At 46.0% G+C, this 22,978-nt stretch overlaps 1 protein-coding gene across 4 annotated transcripts in view; it reads left to right on the top strand.

The window, feature by feature from the left end:
* The window catches only part of LOC146863518 (uncharacterized), a 287,879-nt gene that overhangs the window by 156,041 nt on the left and 108,860 nt on the right, over window positions 1–22,978 (top strand). For all 4 annotated transcript variants that reach the window (XM_085642960.1, XM_085642958.1, XM_085642959.1 and 1 more), the window contains one exon: window positions 5,368–5,499. In XM_085642960.1, coding sequence (XP_085499086.1) covers window positions 5,368–5,499 — 132 coding nt within the window. The remainder of the gene's footprint in view (window positions 1–5,367; window positions 5,500–22,978) is intronic.

The raw sequence follows: 22,978 nt of genomic DNA, 5'->3' as shown, positions 1-22,978 counted from the left end.
TACCTACAAAACAGGCAACATCTTTCACTCTTTAGAGTACCTGCCATTAAAGCCTTCATGGAAGGCCTTAAAAGAATAATTCCCCCCAGAGTACCACCCTCACCTGTGTGGAACCTAAATATCGTTCTCACCAGACTAATGGAACCTCCTTTTGAACCTCTACACAAATGTGAACTTCATTTCTTAACATGGAAAACCGCTTTTCTTGTATCCATCACTTCCCTCAGAAGGGTCAGTGAGATACAAGCATTTACTATTCAAGAACCTTTTCTACAAGTGCACCATAATAAGGTGGTTCTCCGTACCAACCCAAAATTCCTCCCCAAAGTCATTTCTCCTTTTCACCTAAACCAATCTGTAGAACTATCAGTATTCTTCTCGCAACCACAGACCGTTGCAGAAAGAGCTCTTCACACACTAGATGTCAAAGGAGCCTTACTCTACTACATCGAGAGAACACAACCTTTCCGTAAGACCAAATAACTGTTTGTCTCTTTCTCTCCACCACACAAGGGCAACCCCATCTCCAAGTCGGGGATAGCTAGGTGGATTGTCAAATGTATTCAAATTTGCTACCATAAAGCAAAACGAACGCTATCTGTTCCCCCTAAAGCCCATTCTACACGTAAAATAGGGGCTTCAATGGCTTTTCTAGGGAACATCCCATTAGATGATATCTGCAAAGCAGCTACATGGTCAACACCGCACACTTTCACCAAACACTATTGTGTAGATGTGCAAACTAAGCAACAAGCTAGTGTGGGCCAGGCTGTACTCAAAACGTTATTTCAAACCACTGCAGCAGATACTGGTGGTCGCCGCTAACGGTGGATACTGCTATATAATCTATGCACAAGTGTGTAATCTGCAGGTCATATGCCTCGAACGGAATATGCTACTTACCAGTATGCATCTGTTCTTGACATGTAGAGCTGCAGATCTACACACGCCCACCCGCCTCCCCGGCTACCTGCATCTGTTCCAGTTTATCTTATTTAGATAACACACACATGGGCATCTTCACTGTTATTACTACGCTCCATCTTTCCCTGCTGGCGAAAAACAATCTGAGGATGGAGCCGAAGCCCGTGCGCAATACGATCCAAGGGAGTGGTCACCGAACTCGTGACTTCCAAAGACTTTCCAACAGGAAAAACAAACTGCAAACATCCGGGCCCAACACCAGATGGCGATCTATGCACAAGTGTGTAGATCTGCAGCTCTACATGCCAAGAAGAGATGCATACTGGTAAGTAGCATATTCCATATATATATATTCTGACAAACAATGAGCGCACTCATGTGAAGACTTTGAAAATTCCTTAATGCTTTGCCGCTCTCTCTCCCCAGCTATTCAGAGTGAGGCATTTCTGCTGTATCCATACCCTTTATATATTGTGTCTGAATGTGTGTGTGTAAATATATATACGTGTGTGTGTGTATGCGCGAGTGTGTGTGTGTGTATATATATGTGTGTGCGTATATGTGTTTGTGTGTGTATGCGCGAGTGTGTGTGTGTATTTCCATGTACACAGATATACTGCAGGTAGGCTTCCCACAGGGTGTCCTTATCTCCTCTTGTAACTGCGCTTTTCCTGGTGTTCAAAGTAATCTTTGCTTGGTCGTTGTCTCTTCTTTCTTTTCCTTGCTTCTCTGTGCTTCTTAGTTTCTTAGCCCCAGAGGGGTACCTTCTCGCTTGGAGCGTTTCTGCCCGAGACTAGTCTCTCCTTTTGTTGTTGTTACGCTTCTCGCAGTGTTTTGGGGCTGTCGATTAGTTTTCTCTCTCCATTTCCATTGTGATGTATTCTGAGACCCCCTTTTCCCTGTATTTCTCAGTGTGAGGTTAGTTCACATGTTCGTCGTCTCTACGGTGCTCTGGCACAGTGGCATATGCTGCTTTCCTTGGTCCTTCATCTTTGTCCAGTCATGGTTTGGTTACTATCTGGAGAGCTGCATAGTTGTTTTTGTACAAGTGTTTTCTCCAACACTTTCTTCTCTGCGTTTGTTCTCCTACTTTCACGATCTTGCGTACTTCTGCTCCCTCCAGGCTTCCACAGTTCTCCTAATAGAGCTGCATTGGCTTCTTTTCCTTTCCATATTCCCACAACAGCCTGGTCCCTCTCTCCCTTTTTGTGCTGGGTTGTCCTATTTGGGGATCTTTCGTGGGTTCAGTTTGCAGACCCTCCTTCAGGGACGGTATTGCTTGGGTATCTATTCTACGGTAAGGAGTCTGTCGCTAGATGTCTGTCAGATGAACAAGTTACTTACCTTCGGTAATGCCTTATCTGGCAGAGACAGAATCTAGCCGTAGATTTCTTACCGACCCATTAGTCCTACAGCGGTGTGAACTGCTGGTCCTGGAACTTACAAGGTCTCTTTCCTTGGCATTTTGATGCCTTTGTTTAGGACTTTTTATGTGTTTGACACAAGAATATCTCTTTCTGGCACACTGTTTCTGTAGACAGTTTCTGTGTGTGGCTCCGCATTTTGGCGCAGAAGGTAGTCACAGAAGAAACTGTCTTCAGGGGAGTGCTCCGTCCACATCACATCAGGTGGTCAACGGTGCTACGGAGTCGCTCAACGTTCTCTACAAATGCGCAGAGGTACTACTGTGAAAAAGTTCCGGAACAGTCTAGCCCTTGGGAGGACTCGATGATAAGGAATCTGCAGCTGGATCCTGTCTCTACCAGATAAGGCGTTACTGAAGGTAAGTAAACTAGTTCCTTAGGACTAGATCTTTTTAGAGGACTAATGAACTTTTTGTGTCCTTTGCCAAACTTTGTAAAGGGCAGCCCATCTTAAAGGCAGGCATTGCAAGATGGATTGTTAAATGCATTAAGGCTGGTAATGCAAAGACAAAACGTACTCCCCATATCCCCTAGGGTTCATTCTTCATGTAAAAAGAGGAGCCATTATGGCAGACATCTGCAAAGCTGCAACGTGATCAACACCGCACACATTCACAAAGCATTAAAGTGCGGACTTCTTAGCTAATCCACAAGCTATGGTTGACCAGGCTGTATTATGCACAGTGTTTTTAACATCTGCATCACCTGTCTCTTACCCACTGCAAGGAGGAAAACTGTGTTAGTCAGTGCAAAGCATGTGTAACTACAGCCACACAAGCCAAGAATGGAAAATGGTACTTACCCTCTAAGCCTCTGTTCGTAAGTGGTTCGTGTATGTCGTCTTCAATACAAATCGCAGGGCACATACTTCCTGCTGTCAGCACGCCCCTTTTACCTGTTGAGCGTCCAATAATTTAAAAGGGTGGAGTTGGTGCCCATGCGCATTGCAAGACTAAGGGGGGAGTCACACGAACCTTCTCTGTAGAAAAGGATGTGATGGTAGGAGTATGCATAGCATGTGTATCTACATCACCGCAGGCTGTGAACAGATGCTTATGAGGTAAGGAACATTTCCCTTCTAATGGAGATGCGATCTCGGATGAGTTAGTGCCTTGACCAATAAGGTTTCAAGGAACGCAAATATGTCTTGTGCTATTTTGTCGCGTTATTGCTTTCGGTTCCTCTCTGCATACATCGATGTGACATTAGAGAAATGTCCGCAACTGATGCCAGTGCACCGGTTGGTTCCTAATAAACTCCGATATTGCCCTGAGGCAGAGTCAACGCCACAGCTGAATGACGCCTCCTGGCACTCTTTGAGGGACAGAGAAAAGTTTCTCTGGACTACTCAGCCTAAACGGACAATTCATGAGGTAAGTAATCTGTGGGAAGATCATTTGATCACAGGAAATATTACCAAAGAGCAAAAAGCTTTACTCCATACCATGGTTTTCAGACATGTGCAGTGTAATGTCGACAGTTTATCTGCTGTTCAGCATCATATATTATTACTTTAATGTTTGTTTTCCTTTTTTTTTCTAATGAGCCACTTGTTTTTTTTTAGACTTCTGGTGGCTTCTAACTTTAATGTTTTAACTTTATTTTTCAGTTGTTTAAAAATAAAAAATATAAATTAAAGAATTAAAAAATACATAGTGTTTGCATAGATTAGCTACTAAAATTAATTGCATCATTTAATTTTGTTGTTTTGACTTTCACTATTTAAAAATCTACAATAAAAAGTATTACTGTTTGCATGCTGATGTGGATTTAAAAAAAATACTTTTTAGGGCATATCTTTTTTTTTTTTTTTTTTGAATTTTGCTTTAGGCTTCACAAACCGCAAATTAAATTGTGATTGACTGTTTCCCAGTTTTTGAATGAGGTCACTAAAGACATAATTACAATCAACTAATCATATAATTGCAAAATGTCAGATTCTGAAATTTGAGATGTTTACATAGACTTGTAAGGGTTTTCAACCAATCGGTGTTGAATGTATTGGCTTCTTGTCGGGCATCTGTTTGAGGGGCTGGAGACCACTGTTCACCTGAAGTCTGCTTTGCCAGAGATTGCTGGGTGTATTGTTGCGGATCACGGCGTGTTTGCTGATCGGAGTTGTGCTGGTGGTCTTTTTAAAGGAAGAATTGTCCTGTCTGAACAATACAAAAACCGAGCACTGCTGCAATCCCTTGGTTGGTGGATTCCAAGAGATGTGGTCGGGCCTCTGTGTCACTGCTATGTCTGTGGGGCTCCAAACGTTGATGCCTTGAACTGCTGCTGCATTTTAATTTCTCTTCGTCCAGCAAAGCTTAGCACAACCTGGAGTGTTGGAGGTTTGGACTGGGCCAGCACCTTTCTTTGCAGCAGCACAGTTCCACCAGGTTAGGCTGTACAAGTTCGCCATGTGAGGGCTTCTCATACATTCATACTTTTCAATTCAGCACAATAGTGTGTTTGCATCTGAAGGGCACTGCAAGGCTGAGGGCTTCAGGATGAGTGCTGGGAGGAAGTTCAGAAGTAGCTACATTCTGTAGAACACACAGGGGGTCCTGAATGCTTGTAACAGGCATGCTGACATGGCGGTACAGACACCAAGACCGCCACAGTGGAGCAAGAGTGTAATTACAAACAGAGTGAGGCCCACTGTGTCTAGAGTAGGTTATCTGCAATAAAGCATTGCAGAGTCATTGTTTCTGATCCACCAGGCGTCTCAGCAGGACTTTCATTTCCACATCATGGGCTAAAGAGGAAAGCAGCTTCCAATCACTACTTTTTGGTAATGTCAGCAAATAGTTGACATCTTAATGCATCCACATCTCTCGTTCTTGCTGCTTTGGTCATGCTAAACGTCTCCCTGAACTCATTCCTGCACCTATTACATAGTAATCTAGCTGACACTATCAATGTGCTGGAGTTGTTCAACACTATTGCTTCTCAGTTCGGGTTGTGCTGTGTAAATACCTCTACAATCTGTGCATTATAATAAGGATATTTTAACCCTGCATTATTTCCACAGTTTCAGAAGAAGCACCCCCTGTTAGTGACTGCAGTGGCTGTCCGAAACCAGAACCAACCATCCAAAACGAACCGCCTGACCAACCAAACTCTTCATGTGGCCCTGGAGTCCAAATACCAGCCTCCATTAAAGGTACCCACTAAACATGATGGACAGTGTCCGGGTGACAACATCCTCCTTGTGCTCTCCAGGGTTGTTGATGCTGGTAACCTGCACAGCTGGGCATCTTATATTTTTTGCAAATTTTGCATTAGGATTATCTTTCCGCCCAAACAAAAAACTGGATACAGGATTATTTTTGCAGGTATTTGGGGAAAAATACAAGCGTGCAAACTTTTTGAATTGTGTACTTGAAATCATAGTTCTTAAAAACAACAGATAACATTTATCAAAGTGTATAGGCGGACTTCTTTAAAGGTGCAAGATTGCACAAGAGCACAATGAGGAATCTGTTACTCTGATCACTTGTGGGTTTAATATCTGGGTGTTCTCAAGGGTTAAGTTTCAGTTTCTGTAATCTCTTAAATATTCTTTTTGACAGCTCGGTTACAGTTTGCATCTGAAAGGATACACGAGGTTAAACAACCCAGTCTGGCTGTTGAGTAGTCTAGATTGAACCCTGTTCATTCCCTTGTTTTTCTTTTAATCAGTACAAATGGTGCCGTCCATCTTTAAAGGTAGCAGTAGCATCCTGTGAATAAGTGAAGTAAATCTGAAAATGACAATTGATGGAATAGCAATCATGTTCTGGATCTCTGTGGGCTAGATAATGGCAAGTTGTCTGTAAGCACTAGGAATTGTGTTCCTGATACGCTCTACCTTAAGCAGACCTATTATTTGAGAGCTGTACTCCCTGATCCAGTCCTGGGACTTTTTTGTAGTCTGGGTGTTGATTGCACCCTTATTTAAAACATCAGCTGCCTTGGAATCTAATGCAACATCAAATGAAAACCTCATCATCTGGCCTTCAAGGACTCCGTACCCCCAAACCTGTGTTTCTGTTTTTTATGGGATGAAAACCAATAATCTATATCCGCACAAATAACGAAATGGCAGCAGTTTTAATTGTTTACACTTCGTTTGCCTGCTTTGTGCTCAATTTTAGCCGTCTATGTAGGTGTCCTTGTGTTGTAGCAGTTGATAATTCATTTTCTGCCTTTTTCAAACAGTTCTGAGATGCATATTCATATTTGTTCCTAGTTTTAGTTGAAAATTTCTACTTTTTCTGTTTTACAGATTTTCTTGTTTGCGTTATTGAAATATAGCTTTGGTGACTTAAATAAAGAAATATGTCTGCTTCTTCTACAGTTAAGCTTTGCTCGCGTGTCACTGTAACTTGCCATGTTCTCCAGAGAAGACTGAAGAAAGATACTTCAGTGCCTAAACATACTGTTGGTGCTTATGTTGAATGTGTCTGTCTTGATGTTGAGCTCCTGGGGCTGTTCCTAGAACCGATTTTATGCTTCCTGTTCTGTGGATGCCAGGTTTTGACACTGTACCGTCATGTATGTTGGGAATCAGCGCTGCAGTTTGCCATTCATTGGCTACTGAAATCATGATTTTTCATGATTATTGAGCAGTAAAGAGTCCATGGCTCCAGTATTTTACTTTAGTTGTTAGTAATTTCTCTTCTGTGAAAATCCAGCAGTGGGCAGATGGCGTATGTACATTGGCTCACTCTCCTTCACTGTTTTTTTCTATTAAATTTATAAAATGTTTAGAGTTGTCACACGTAATCTATTAATTAGTGACACCCCTTTGTAAATGCACAGAAAAACAAAAAAGGACCACTTCTTTCACCCTTAATGCATTTTAGATCCTCATCCAGTTTGGTCTGTGATTTATGCCTGCTTACTCATTCATTTCTGTTGCGTTGTCAGCCACTATCGTGGGATGATTCATTCCTCTGTCCACCAGTGCCAAGCATTCTGCAGGGTGGGCAAGGGCTGGGCACATAGTTGTAAAATAGCTAGCCTTTTAATGCAAGGAGCCAGATTTCACACAAAGTTATAGAAGGTTTTTTAACCCTTTCCCTTACCAGAAAAAGCCAATGACGCCTTCTCAGTTTGAAGGATTTCTGTCTTGTTGATAGTTGTTTCAAAATAAGTTCTGCAAAAACAAACCTAATGTGTTGGCCTTCATTTTGCAGCGATTGCAGTCAGAACTGCTGTGCTATATTTAAGTTGTTTTCCAGATTTGTGTATATAGGTCTTAGTTTTTAAGTGATCTTTAGAATATGCTGCCATTTTATCTATCCTTTTATCTCGCGTTTTACTCTTCTAATCACACTTAAAGAAGAATGTCAGTTGGAATTTTGAGAATTTCCAAATCTCCAGAATCTAAAGTCTTTTTAATCCATTCACCTCCCTAAGGGAATGATGCAGGTTGTGAAAAAGGGTAGGGGTTAGTTAACTTATTCTGTATGTTGACAGATTAAATGTCCCTCGTACCCAAGTTTCGATAGCTTTCTAGTCTAATCGAATTTTTACGGGACAGTGTCACTTATTGTGCCTAGTTCTTGCTAAAATTCAGGATCCACTGTTATATGAATTCAATATATATGTTAATTTATCAGGTTGTTCTAACTATCTTAGTGGTGAGCTTCCTGAATTTTGATTTGATATTGGTTCTAGTATCCCATCTAGGTTTCTTTTCTTCTAGTTTAAAACAGTTTTTCTTCCTTTATAGTAATTGTTACCTTAATAGATCGTTCCCTTCTTGCTGATTACTTCTCATTAAATACTTGCTCTATCGGTAGCCTCCCTTTTGTCGCACTGCACAGTGCACTAATTCCAGTATCTAGACACGGCCCTTAAGTCATGAAGCAGTAAACTATATGAAATTGCCACAAAAATCGCTGCACCCTGGTCTACTAATTAGAATTGTCTTGGGGACAAACAAGGGTACGCATTCACCTCACCAAGCAATGCCTAGGTGAGTTATTTCTTCCACGGGTTTTCAACTCTAGTTTGATGGAAGGCTGCTTGTTTTCTATTGACCTGATCCCTTCTGATGAGTTTCAGGGTTGTCACGAATATCATGCAACATTTCCTTTATTATCTTTGCCATTCCCAGATTGTCTTATCTTGGGTTGGCAATCCAAACTTTATCAGCACCATAGCCAGCCTTTAATAAAATCCGACATTTGATGTCAGCGGTCTCTTTAAAGGGCTCTAACCCTCTGCATTTTTTGGCGTAGCCCTGATCAGTCGGTCGTACTATATCTGTGCCGGAGCACCCTTTGTTTCAGTGTAATCATCTTTGTACTCATTTAGAAGCTCTGAATTAAAAATCAATAACCTGTCTTTCTTCTAAGTCTCTTCCTCATTCATTCCATAGATTTTTTTTTTTGCTGGAGATAATTGTATGCTTGTGGCATTTGGCCATCCAGTGTGGGCTTGCACATGTATAGCTTGTTTTTCTTCGAATTAAGTCTTTTCTAGTCACGGGATCTAGGTACTCCACCTATCAGTGGTATTGCACATGGGCATCTGCTCCATTGTTAGTTATTTCTCTGCCGCCTAGTTCAGACATGTTGTCATGATCTCTGGTTTGACACCATGCGGTGTTCTCGCCGGGCCCTCGGATCCGTTCCCTCTTCGGTTCTAAAAAAAAACACAATAGTGCTTTCGCTGGTTGTCAATAGTCATGTTCGTTTCGACTCCGTGTTGGTTACATACCTCTCGACTCCCACTGTCCAGGTCAAGAATGTCTTTGTGAACTAAAGTACTCCATTTCGATTCTGTCCTACTTGTCACGCCAATTACCTAAGGTCCACCCTTCACGAAGTTTGGAATCTCTGCTAGTCTCCCGCCCACCGAGAAGACTCCTGTTCAGTGTGTCTTGTGTTCTGTAACAAATAGACCCTAAGCAACTGACACACTTGTCGCCTCACCTCAGCCACCATGGCACACAGATGAGAAGCAGAAGACACTACGGACATATTTGGAGAGCGTAAGGTGTCTGATATAGAACAATCGAGTGTTCTGGCATTGAAATGGAGCTGACCTTCTCGACGCAAAATGTATCCCTGAGGCAGGTATTGAAGCCGAACAACCTCCGGTCGTGCGTGGGCCGCCAGGGGCTCAACCGCCAGGGCAAACAACAGAGGCGATAACGAGCAACCCTGCCTTGTTCCCCTCCTTACGGGATAGGGAGCCGAGATCGTGGTCCCCGTTCGCTCCCTAGCCACCGAATTAGCGTAGAGCAACCGCGTCCAGCGCATGAACCCATCCCCCAGGCCAAACTCCTGCAAGACCCTAAACAGGTAAGGCCACTCCACACTATCGAAGGCCTTCTCCATGTCAACCGACAGCGTCAAAGCGGCCGGGTAATCCAGACAGTCCACTTCCATAACCCGCAGCAGTCTCCGGATACACGCCGACGTGTTCCGTCGAGGGATGAACCCAGCCTGATCAGGGTGTATCAAGGAGGGCATATGTGCCAGCAATCGCGTGGCCAAGATTTTGCTCAGGATCTTATAGTCTACAGTGAGCATAGAGAGTGGACGATACGCTGTCCTGGCACTCGGGTCCCCTCCCTTCTTCAGGAGCGGTATAATCAGTGCCTCGCGCGCTGAGGCGGGCAGCCGACCCTCCTCCCAGGCCTCCCGGTAGACTGACTGCAGCTGTGGGGCAAGTAAGTCCACATACTCCACATAGAACTCCACGGGGAGCCCATCTGTGCCCGGGGTTTTCTTGCGCGCCATATGTTTGATTGCCGCACGAATCTCACCGAGCGAGATGTCCCAACCCCCCCCCCCCCCCCTCCCCCCAGCGCCTCCTCAAGGGTGGGGTCCAGTTTCGGTAATCGGGCCGTTGTCAGGAAGTCCTCCAGTTCCCCAGGCGCGTCGTGCATGGTGTCAGTGTAGAGGGCAGCATAATATGCCAAGAACTGACCATTAATCTCCCTCAGAGTATACTGTTACCCCCTCCCCGGTGGTCAGCGACAGTATGGGAGAGCCGCGCGCCCCCGGGTTCGCCAACCAGGCCAAAAGCGACCCGACTTTGTCCCGCTCCGCATGCGCCCTAGTGAGGTACTCCTTATAATCAAAACAGCGGAGCCGCTCTACCTGCACTGCTACGCATTTGCGCGCCGCGACCGCCTCATCCTGAGATGCCCCCCCCCCCCCCCCCGAATGCTGTGCTCTCTCCGTAATGCGCAGCGTGGCCTGCGCCTTCTCTATGTCTCCTAATAACGTTTTCCGGACCCCAGACGTGGAGGGAATACATATCCCTCGGAAGGACCCTGCTCCTCATAAGAGGAAGTTGACTTGAGGAGGCCATCAACCGACCTACGCCTGTCTCTCCCAAGCGGCCTAAAAAAAACACAGCAGGGCTACCTCTTTTATGATTCCTGCTCATCCTCCACCTTCTCCTCCTCGTGTACCTCCTGTGTTGCTTTTAGAGTCGCCACAGCACTCAATTAAGGGTTCTTCACACTCCAGGGGTGCGGTTAGTCGTAGACTTTTATAACCCAATTCAGGAACTGCAAGGCTCAGACCCTTGGGATAATTACGACGTTGAACCCTCTACAGGCACCGACAGATTTGTATCTTGCCAAGCGTTCCCCACCAGATGGCATTGCATATCATGAGGTTTTACACAGGGCTGCCACATTTCACAATGTCGAGCTCCATGTGCAGCAAGAAGATGATGATTTCCTTGTGGAAGCCCTCTCCTCTATTCACAGCTCCTTCCAGTTTCTCCCGATGCTAAAAGGGGTCCTCATACCGGCTACCAAGATTTTTAAGGAGCCTGTCATGGCAAGGATTATCACCCCTAGGGTAAATAGGAAAGCATCCCCTAGTGACTCTCCATATGTTTGTGTCCAGTTACCCCCTGACTCCCTTGTGGAACATACCGCCAGAAAGTGTGCGAACTTCCAGACCTCTAGTGATGCACCCCCACGATCTGGAAAGTAAGAAAATAGATACCAGGGGAAAAAGTTTGACGGCTCAGTCTGCTACACGTTAGCGAAGAGCCAACTCCATTGGCTGGCTCTCCTGATACGACCGTGCTAACTGGAACCAATTTGCACATTTGGTAGAGCATCTCTGAGAATACTTATGTTTGCAGTGCTTTAGACTCCATGGATACAGCCACAAAATGCATTAATTCCAGCATTTATTGTGGTGCCAATGCTGGCTGAGTGTTTCTGGGTTTAAACCGGACATGCAACAACACCTACTAAATGTGCCCTTTGATGGTCAGTATCTGTTTGGCCCCCAGGATGATGAGATGCTCGAAAAAATAAAAAAAGATACAGATCGAGCAAAAGAAACGGGTCCCCTCCAAACACCGCCCATTTGAGGCTCCTACGGTGCTCAGTTTCGTGGCGCATCCAAGACACCCACTCCAGAATTCTCTGCCACATTCACCAGGTCACCACATCATATCCCCTAACGGGGTTACTACAGGGGTGGATATCAGGGAAACAATAATAAGAGTAGAGGTAAAAGTGCAGCCCCAAAATGACCTAACCCCTCAAAACAGTGACGCCCTTTGACCTCCTCTTCCCATCACAAACACTTATCGGGGGAAGATTGCAGGGGTTTTGGCCCATCCCAGAAATAACATCAGACTATTTTGTTCTAGACATTATACAGGGTGGGGCATATTGTCTGGAACTTATACAAACACCACCAAACATTCCCCCCTCGCCAGCACAGATGCTCAGATCCTTCAAAAGGAGGTACATGCCCTTCTGGCCAAAGGAGCCATACAACCTTTTTCGCATCAACACTGTAGAAAGGGTATATACTGAATCTATTTTCTAATCCCAACAAAAGAATGCTCCCTCAGGCCCATCCTCGATCTCAGGCATCTCAACAAATACATTCTGTCTGCACTTCCACTTGGTGACTCTACCAGACGTTCTACCAATACTGCAGAGAGGTGACTTCATGACAGCTGTTGATCTGAAGGATACCTACTTCCACATACCTATCCACCCAGGGCATTGAAAATAACTTGGGCTTGTGGTAAATAGATTATATTATCAATTCAAAGTACTACCCGCCGGGGTTACTGCTGCACCAAGAGTCTTCACCAAATGTCTGGCAGTGGTGGCCGCACATCTCGGGAGGAGTGACATCCAGGTGTTCCTTACCTAGACGACTGGCTGATCAAGAGCAGCACCCAGCGACTCGGTCTCTCCCACACCCAAACCACAATAGGCCGCTTGCACAGTCTGGGTTTCACCATCAATTTAACCAAATCCCATCTTCAACCCATACAGATAGTGCCCTTTCTTGGGGCCGTCTTGGATGCCTCAGTGGCCAGCCCAGCCAGGGTCCAAGCATTCCAAAACATACTGCCCCTTTTTTATCCAGATAGGCAGGTAACTGTCAGAAATGTGGCACAGTGGTCTCGAGCGAAGGGTCATCTAGAGGATGTAATGTTGGTGTGGGGCTGTGCACATCGTTCTCTGCTGCTACTTATTGAAGGGGCAGCCCTTCTTGAATCCAGTTCACTACACATGCATCGCTCACAGGTTGGGGCACACACCTCAATCATCTCACTGTTCAGGGGCAGTAGAATCCGCATCAAGTGCTTCATATCGATCACCTGGCGCTAATAACCATCCAGCTCGCACTCCGGGCTTTTCACACACTCATTCAGAACAAGACAGTCCTGATATCCACTAACAACAAGACTGCCATGTGTTACTTACAAAAGCAAGAGGGCACACATTCACTGCAGTTGTCTAGTGTAGCCCGAAGCATCTGGTTCTCTTCCAGGGGATCCTCATCAAAGTCATAAGCATTAGAATATTCCCGCCCATGTGCGGGATCCCGGAAACAGTATATTATATGTGCCCCACATATATATATCCATACATATATACCTATATGTATACACAAGCAATTGCAGCCCCTAAACCCTAGAGCTGAACCATGCTGTAAGTAATTTCCACTACACATAAGAAAATAGCATTATAAACATGAGAAACAACATTATAACTTGTTTGGTAACTGTTTTAATGCTTAGAAAACAGCAGAAATTCTTAGAAAACACTGAAAGCATAGGAAGCTCCCAGGCTGCATTGCAAATACCCAGTCTAAAAAGACTGAAAAGCTAACTCATAGCTGCATAGCAAAAAACTGACACCGTGCCTTTAAGGCACACCTGACCCCCACCTTCCCATCATGCCTCAGGGGTGGCAGTTAGGTCAGTTGTTCTTTCCGGCTCCTTCTGGAAGGATCCTGGCAACAGAGCTCCACTTTTTTCTGAGTTTGTCAGAAAATGTTGTCTGTTTTTCAACTGTTTTTTCCCTTACTTCGACGTTTTACATCTAAGTCAGTAAGAGGCTGCCTTTTTTAGGCATTTTTGGGCATTTTTTCCATCTTAAAATTCCTTCTCTTTTCGATCCTTGCCCTGCCTGTGGCAAGAAGAAGGCCAGGACTGACTCTCATAGGGTCTGTATCATGTGTCTACGGGAGGATCATGATTCCAAGACATGTACTCCCTGCCAGAGCCTGTCCAAAAGAACTTTGAAGGACAGAGAGCGAATTCGCGTTTATGGCCTGGCACAACCATCCAGAGGCCGATCTCCGGTGAGGAAGGGCTCCAAGAGGCATAGAGATTCATCTAGAAGCAAGTCCTCTCGTCCTTCAGCGTCGGACATTCCCGGAGTGGATCTAGCTGTCCTGCTCAGCAGGACGCATCAACAAGTCCACGAGTAGGAACTCCACCCCGAGTCCTAGATATGTACTTTCACTATTGGTGGTCCCCACAAATAGATCTGTGTGCCACTGCCCAAAATGTAAAATGCCCATCCACAGTCTCTGGGCAATGCGCTATGAATGCGTTGTTCTCGGACATTTGCTTACTGTTCCGCCTGTCCCACCATTTGTGGTAAGGAGGTTAAAACAAATGTCCCTCACGCTCATTTTGGTTGCACCAACCTGGGCACACCAACTATGGTACTCCACATTACTAGAACCATTTCTAGTCCCACACGAAAAGCTTCCCAACAGGTTCAATCGTCTAACACTAAAAGCTCTCATAGACATCCCAACCCTCAGCAGCTTAACCTTGCGACGACCTACTACTAGGGCATATTTGTGAGAAGTTGGCCTGGTATATGCTGTCCACTAATTAAAGTAGTCATCTTGCACATGTCCAAACGACCCTTATTGATGATTAGGTTAAAGTCCATCTTCATTGAAAGCTATCCTAGTGGTAGCTATGTAGAGCACCCTTCAGGCTAAGTCTTGAACGAATGTAAAGCAGCTTGTTTTACCAGATCAGAACCTCCTGAATGACCAAATGAAAGGAGAACCACACAAGAGATATATAAAATATATGTATTTATTACTAAACACTCTCTACTAACCCCTTTATGAGATTAGAGCACAAAGCACGCAATATTAAATCACTAGAACAACCGTAAATAGCACAATACACAGCGGTCTCCAGGGGGAGACCGAACCATATACTATGAAAGTGGTATAACAACCACGACTTAACTAGACACAGTGCCGAGAGCACGTAGAATCGCTGGGACCCCAAGGAACCACCCAAAGTAGTGACACAGGGGACCCACGGAGGACGGGTGCAGTGTGTGAACACAGGCGCGAGCTCCGTACAACTCTATGGGAAAGTCGCGGTTGGAATTTTAGAGCTTAAGGTCACTTCGGGGAGGACTTCAAGCAAACCCTTTTGAACATAGAAGGTTCTAAGGCCAGCAACCTTGTGCGTACCGAGGTACCCGTGTTACCTATCCCAGAGGAGCCGGGTGCATAGTGGTCAATGGCGTCGTTTTCAATGGCGTGATGCGAGAAAGTGCTGCTGCTGGGAAGATGAGTGTGTGGTGGAATCCAAGCCTGGATCCGAGATGGGAAGAACCTGAAAGCAGAGGGGACAGAGTCTGGGTCACTTCAGGGTGACCAGGGGCATGATAGACGAATGCCCACCGATGTTGGGTGCTTCACGTGTGATGATGGGATGCTTGACTCTGCACCCACGGGGACCAGGAGACGTCGACGACCAAAGTCCAGAGGTGAGCTGTCCCACGAAGGATGTCGAGTGCTTGGGGGGGGGGGGGGGGGTCGGAGTCATGATCGAACACAAACAAGCCTTGGCAACTGCAACCCACGCGGGCAGAGGAAACGGTGAGGACCAGCAAGGTCCTGGGGGCTCTCCAAGCATTGTAGAGTCAGGGCATGTCTGGAGCTACCAGGAAAGCCACGGAAAGTCAAAGTTACCTTCACAGGGACCCACAGGCCAACAGACCAGGGATCGCAAAGGGACCACGAGCTGAATCAGAAAATACCAGCCCACGGAACACTCGTGGAGTGTAGGCCCCAAATCTTCAGTGGAAATACTGCTCGGGGTCAGGACTACAAGTAGCCCAAAGCACACCCTCGGGATCGCCAAAAATCATATGCTGATGCAAAAGTACATGGTGCTCAGGGGTTCGGGTTGCATGGTCCCCACGAGGGATACAGGTCTCAGGATTGCTGAGAGAACTGATCGACCTCGAGGATGCTCGGGAACCCACCTCCTGTGTTGCCGAAATCTTAGGAGTCCTCAGGGGCTCAGGAGATGCAAACCAGTCAGATGCATTAAAGGTGCCTGCCTTGCAGGGGAGTAACTCCTTTACTCCAAAGGAGATTCTTCAGTCATCCAGTGTAGTGTAGATCGTCGAAGTACTTGGTTTCTGTAGCAGAGTTTAGTCCAGGTAAAATCTGAAGTCCTGTAGTCAGGGTTCCTACTTTATACCCAAGTTAGGGGTAGGACAAACTCTGGGGACCCACCTATGAGAGGGTCAGGACAGAGGGGTGGCTCCACCCATGTCCTTTGTCCAGTTTCGTGCCAGAGCAGGAGCAAATGGCTCCTGCAACTGGTTTGAACTGGACTATGCACAGGGACACCAAATGTGCCCCCAGCCCAGACTTCAAATGCACCCACCCAGCCCTAACACACTAAATCACACCTCCCTGTGACAGGAAACCTATTGTCAAGCCTTCCTCTGCTTGAGCTTGGCTGAGTAGCAGGAGGGCAGACTCGTGTCTGTGGCTGGCAGCATCCATTTTGTGATGCTCTGGTTTAGAAAGCTGGTACCGGGTAGACCAGTGACCCACGGTAGTGGTTCTATAAGGAAGGAATCATACCTCCCACACCAGTTACTGGTGTGGAGGTATGATTCCACGGTGTTTGAAACCAAACACAACATGTTTCTAAGCAGCCGTTTTAAAGTTAGCATTTACCGTGTGGTTATAATGCACTTAAATATATAATGTTGGCTGCATCACAAACAACCCCGGAAAATAGGTTCCGAAGGCTGCAGAGGGGCTCTGCTCATGCATGGGCACCCTCTCACATAAAAACCCAGCACCCTGCCATCAGGACTGATACGGCCTGCCATAGGGGTGACTGATAGGTTTATATGTGCAGTGATTTAGAATAGATATAGTGAACCTATATCCAAGTAAGGGGTGCAAGCACCACCTTACACAGGCTGCAGTAGCTGGCCTGTGGTGTCAGTTTGAATGGTCTCTCAGGGGTGGCATAATACATGCTGCAGCCCCTGGGAGGCCTCTGGGGTACCTATGCCCTGGGTACATAGTATACCATATACTAGGGACTTAGAAGGGTACCCCAGAATCCAATCTGGAGTGTACCTAAAGTACATGTAAGCAATTTAGAGGAGAAAACAGCTAGACTGGGGTCCTGGATAGCAGGATCCCAGTCAGACTAAGTCGAAAACAGTGAAACATCAGCAAAAAGTGGGGGTAACCATAAGAAACAGATCCTACTCTCCTACAATATTACGCAGCCAAATGGATCGATTTGTACAGGACAGTCTTCCCGAAGACATCTATCATTATATGCTACCTCCTTCACCTATAGAAGTCGGGTCTTGCGTAAACATCTACTTGTTTTCATGTGGCTGCTTTAGCAGCCTATTACAGAATAGCCAACATTTTTCACTATATAGAATTCCAGTCATTAAAGCATTCATAGAAGGCCTCAAAAGGATTATTCCACCACGGTAATCGCCTGTTCCAGTCTGGAACCTTAACATAGTCCTCACAAGACTGAGGGGGCCTCCTTTTGAACCATTTCACTCTTGTCCTCTTCAATCTTCATCCTGGAAGGTGGCCTTTCTTGTAGCCATCACCTCTCTCAGAAGAGTCAGTGAAATACATGCTCTCACCTTAGAAGACCAGAGTAGCCAAGTCCCGAAAGGCGACTTGGACAGGGTGTGCACCACTATGATAAAACATTGTTACGCGATCATCAATTTATAAACCCATGTATAACATGATCAACCAAATCCTATCTATTCCTGTAGACTCGATGATCAGCATTTCACAGTATCAAGTGTGAGAAAACGCTCTGTATGTACTGTTCCCAAATAGGCAGTGTGTACAGAGTTCACAGTCCCCAGAGGTTTGGCAAAGGTTAAAGTTAGATATAACCTTACTCTCTAAAGTGGTAGCTTGGTCGAGCAGTAAGGTAGTATCAGAGGACAGTGTAAAGCATTTGTTGCACACACTCAGTCAGCAAATGGTCTCACACACTCAAGAACTGAACTCTAGGCCAATGGTTTGTATAAAAAATATATGGTTGTTTTATTTTAGAACCAACAATAGGTATCAAAATATACTTTCTCAGAATGAGAGGCTTTAGTTAAATAATTTTGCAATATGCAATTGACTTTTGTAGGTAATAGTTGCAGGTTGTTGCAATAGACAACACCATTTCAAACACAATAATACATTGAGCTCAATGTGAATTTTAATTTATGTGCCATAGAATACTTTCAGGATTACTTTTCTAATTCCAGGACTGGATCCTAGATTCCGTCCTGGGACAGGTCTTGGAAACATGTGAGTAACTTCGTTTTAGTTACTGTTGTGATTTTTAGGCAATATTTTGCTATTTTAAAAGTTGACACTTAGAAGAAATTTCATAGAAAAACAGTCAATAATTCCCTATGGGAGAAAATTCAAGTTACAGGTAAAGTATGTTCTCGTTACTTTTGTAATCCAGGGCTGGGCTCTTAGCCTCAGTACTGGGACCTCTATCGAAAACAGGTAAGTAATTGCGTTTTCACAGTTTGTATTATTTTTAAAGAATATTTGTAGTTTGCCAAAATCGACTGACGAAATTTCACAGAAAAAGTCAATGATTTCCTATGGAAGAAAATTGGGTTATTGGTAAGTACGGTTGTGAGTACTTTTCAGGGTCAGTGCTGCGCACCAAGATCCAGCACTGGGATCTCTCCTAATACCAGGTGAGTATTTCCGTTTTCCTTACTCGGTTAATTTTAGGTGAATATTTTAGGTTTTAGAAACTCCACACTTATTTCAAAAGAAACCAGTCAATGTTACCCTATGGAAGAAAATTGGGTTATTGGCTTTTGGGTAAGTACTCGGCTGCCAGAGTTAAGGTGCTGGGCACAGACTCTGGTCTCCCAGGATCAGGTTGGAACAGTGGTTTTACCCTCAGCGGCGCTGGGGCGGCCGGGTGCAGAGTGAGTTAGGCCCAATGTTATCCTACGGGAGGCAGGGGGGCCTTGGTTGGTGGCTGCTGACTAGCAGGCCACGCGGGTGTGGGACCTGGGCTCCTGGTCACTTGCTCAGGGCAAATGGGGAAGTAGGTAGGAGTAGAGGTTACACTGCCAGGGCCACTCGGGCGTCTGGGTGCAGGGTGCTTTTGAGCCTTCGGGCGCTCAATGGATTTCAATGGGAAATCTCCAGGATGAACAAAGGCTGCAAGCTCGGGGACAAAGATACTTCGGGTGCCACCCCCACTAGGTAAGTTGGGTAGTTGGAGGATAGGTAGGTACCCAGGAGTCGGGCACAGGGGGCCGCAGGGCGCCGGGTGGCCTTTTGGTGTTGGGAAATCTTACCCTCTGTTGATCGCGGTTGGGGGGGGTCCCTGGTTCTGAGGCTGCAGTCGTCATCAGGAGTGTCGAGGTGAGTCCTTGGGTGCTGGATTCGGGGTCACAGTCGCCGGGGGGACGTCCCCGGGGTCTTTGTCCACTCCAGCACAGGCCAGGCTTGGTGGGTGCAGAGTGTGCAGGGTTCGCGGTTCCGGACTGGTGCCAGGGGTTAGAAACTTGCTTTGAGCAGAGCCACTGCTCATGGGAGTCCCAGATGCTCATGGGAGTCCCAGATGCTCAGAGTCACAAGGTAGCCAGGTCCTCCGGGGTTTGTGAGGTTGATGGCCACAAGTGATGCTGGGATTTAGCAGGAGCAGGTTCGAGGGTCCACAGGCCGGTAGGGCTGGGGCCAAAGCAGTTGGTGTCTTCCTCTTCTTAGCAGCTGCACGACAGGTTTTCTTTCTTCTTGCTCTTCATTGCTTTTTCGGAATCTGGATTCTAAAGAAGGAAGGTTCACGGTGCCCCTAAATACTAGATTTAGGGGCGTTACAGGTAGGTAAAGGGCAGGGACCAATGGGTCCCTGCCCTGGGGTGGGTACACCCCCTATCCTGCCACTCTCCTGTGGGAGGGGGGCAGTAGCGTAGTCCTGATTGGGCAGGGCTTCCCATCTTCAAGATGGCGAGCGCCCGGAGTTGTGCTTCACCTCGCCTCCCCCACCTGAGGGGTGGGGTTGGCAGTCTGGCACATCCCCTGTCCTTACTTGGGGTTTCCGCCCAGTCTTCCCACCAGAGTGGGGGTCAGAACCGGTGGGGGCCAGTTTGCTGGGTACAGCAAGTGGCCTGGAGAAGCTCACAAAAGCAGCATGCCTTTGAAGCTTCCCCCTGCTCATCCTGGGGGAGGAGACCTAGCACCTCGCCCAGGATGTGCGTTGTTGCAGGCCCAGGAGACCGGGGGCTCTCCACCCAGGGGTCCAGCAACATGTCTGCGGCGTGGCAGCCTCCCAGACCAGACGTGGATTTTAGGTTAGGTTTCAGGGGGCATCTCTAAGATGCCCTCTGTAGTGCTTTGTACATTAAATCCCACACTGGCATCAGTGCGGGTTTAATGTGCTGAGATGTTTGATACCAAACTTCTCAGTCTTCAGTTTTGCCATTATGGTGCTGTGGAGTTCGTGTTTGAGCTCTCAGCACCCTATACTCTTAAATGGCAGCACTGCACTGCACTTACAGTGCCCAGGAATGGACCTGGGTACTGTAGGGGTACAGGGCTCATGCTCCTGTGCCCACACCACTGGCATAGGGCACCTAGCTAGAGGGGTGGCTGATGTATGCCAGGGCAGTGTAGGTTGTGGCCATGGCACACAGGGATGTGTGCCAGGTCGACTCTTTGTTTTGCCTTGTACCCAGACACTCAGCCTGCAAGGGCAGTGTGGTTGTGTTAGGGTACAGGGCCTCTAAGGGTGGCACAATAAGTGCTGCAGCCCTTAGGGGCCTTCCCTGGTCACAAGGCCCTGGGTACCTAGGGTACCATTTACCAGGGGCTGACATGTGCCCAGGGTTTGCCAATTTGGCATTTTAGGTTAGGAACATAGGCCCTGGGCACCAGATTGGCAGGAGTCCAGGGCACACTCAGTCAAAGTACATTCAGCAATTCAGCACAAAGTGGGGGCATACCATGCAAGAAAGATGGCACTTTCTCACATCAAGTAACATCAATCAACAGAAAATTGAAAAGTGAAACTTAGGGAGTCAAAGAAGTGATTTGCCCCTCCACCTCATATAATTCGTCCTCAACAAATTCGGGGAATGGTGAATGTACACAAAGACTTAGAAAGATACATACAGTGGAATATGGTCATAAACTGACACATCAAATACATAGTCATGGTAGTAACCCCCGAAACAATTTACCCACGTAAGTTCAACACGTCATGGAGATTTCTGCAGATTGCTCTGGATCAAAATACAGCAGTTATGGAAGATCATTTAGACTATTACCCTCTGTGGTGCTCACTCTAAAGAAAACACCCCATGTCTAGCTTATCGTTAAGCCCCTGAGGGTTCATGGTGTTTAATCTACTGATCCAGTAGATTTCCCTTTGTGATAAAAATTGAGAATTGTCCCTGCCAGTATGGTTTATTAATACCTCTTTGACCTAGAACCTGACTTTTAGCAATGGAATGTCTGTTCACCCCGGTGCGTTGCTAGGTAGGAGTTGACATAGTGAGTGCTGCGGCTCCTGCTTTTCTGCTCAATGTCTGTTCACCCCGGTGCGTTGCTAGGTAGGAGTTGACATTGTGAGTGTGGATCCTGCTCTTGTGCCAAGTCACTCTGTTCACCCCGGTGTGTTGCTATGTAGGAGTTGACATTGTGAGTGCGGATCCTGCTCTTCTGCTCAGTCAATCTAATTTTTATTTTTCTCTCAGTTTTCCCAACGTAAAGTAAACCGCATGGGCATTTGATGACATAGCTGAAATTGCTTGTGTTGCAATCTGCAGAGTGAGTCAGCAATATTTTTTCGACCCTGTCCTGAGATGAACCAAGATATTTCAGTCTTGACATTCTTGCAATGAATGCAGTTCAAGCATCTCTCAGTGCCCACACCTCTCAGAAGAGTCAGTGAAATACGTGCTCTCACCTTAGAGCCATTTTTTCGAAAACATAAGGCCAGAGTGGTTCTCAGAACCAATCCAAAAATCTTGCCTAAGATGGTCTACAGTTTTCACCTTACCCAAACAATCGAGCTGCCAGTCTTCTTTCCACACCCGGAAACTGTAGCACAACACGCTTTGCACACACTTGATGTCAAGAGTACGCTAATGTACTAAAGCCCTTCCGTAAGACTCAACAGCTATTTGTTTCTTACTGCAAGCCCCATAAAGGACTTGCTCTTTTCAAAGCAGGGATCACAGGATGGTTTGTCTAATGTATACAGACTTGTTATAGCAAAGAAAAAACAATCCCTGTCCCTCCCTCCCGACCACATTCCACTCGTCAGAAAGGGGCTTTGATGGCCTTCTTAGTTAATATACCATTCGCTGACCTCTGCAAGGCAGATACTTGCTCTACCCCTCATGCCTTTACTAATCACTACTGTGTGGACGTCCTGGTAGACAACAAGCTAGAGTTGGCCAGGCTGTCTTGCGCACACTCTTTCAGTCTACTCAGGCTAAGTGAGCCACCACTTTTGGGAGTACAGCTTTACAGTCTATGCACAGCATGTATATCTACAGCTACACATGTGACAAACGGAAAATGTTACTTAACTTGTAAGCATCTGTACGTGTCTTGTGCTGTAGATTCATCTTTTCTTCCGTACATATGCGAGTTAAAGTTTGCAGTCATATCCATTCTGTATTTGACACAGTGTACCATTACTAGAGTCCTCTTATTATCCCTTTGTAAACATTTGTGGCACTACTACATGGATCTGTTTGTCCATGTTTTTTCCACTATTTTGTGACTTGCTTTAACTTTCCACTTCCATGCATGACTTTATCTGCTGCAGGGCTATGTTTTGCCTGTATCTGATTCTCGCAATTAAATTTAACTGTTTGTTCTTACCTCTTCTGTCAATGGTGGTCTTTTTTTCTTGGGAAAACCTTACTTTGGTATTCTCTTGGTTTAGTTACTGGTATGATGGAGAGTGGTCATCGAGGTAATGACCAGATCACTGACTGGTTGCTGGAAATCCTAGTTGCTCTAGTTAACTCTTGCCCCCTCCCTTCCTTGTACTCTTAGGAGGCTGGAAACCTTGACCTGAAACTGCTT

The sequence above is a fragment of the Triturus cristatus genome, chromosome 2_2 (assembly GCF_964204655.1).
Source record: "Triturus cristatus chromosome 2_2, aTriCri1.1, whole genome shotgun sequence".
In the NCBI taxonomy this organism is placed as follows: Eukaryota; Metazoa; Chordata; class Amphibia; order Caudata; family Salamandridae; genus Triturus; species Triturus cristatus.
The sequence above is the reverse complement of the archived record's forward strand: the minus strand, read 5'-3'. Positions and strand labels throughout refer to the sequence as shown.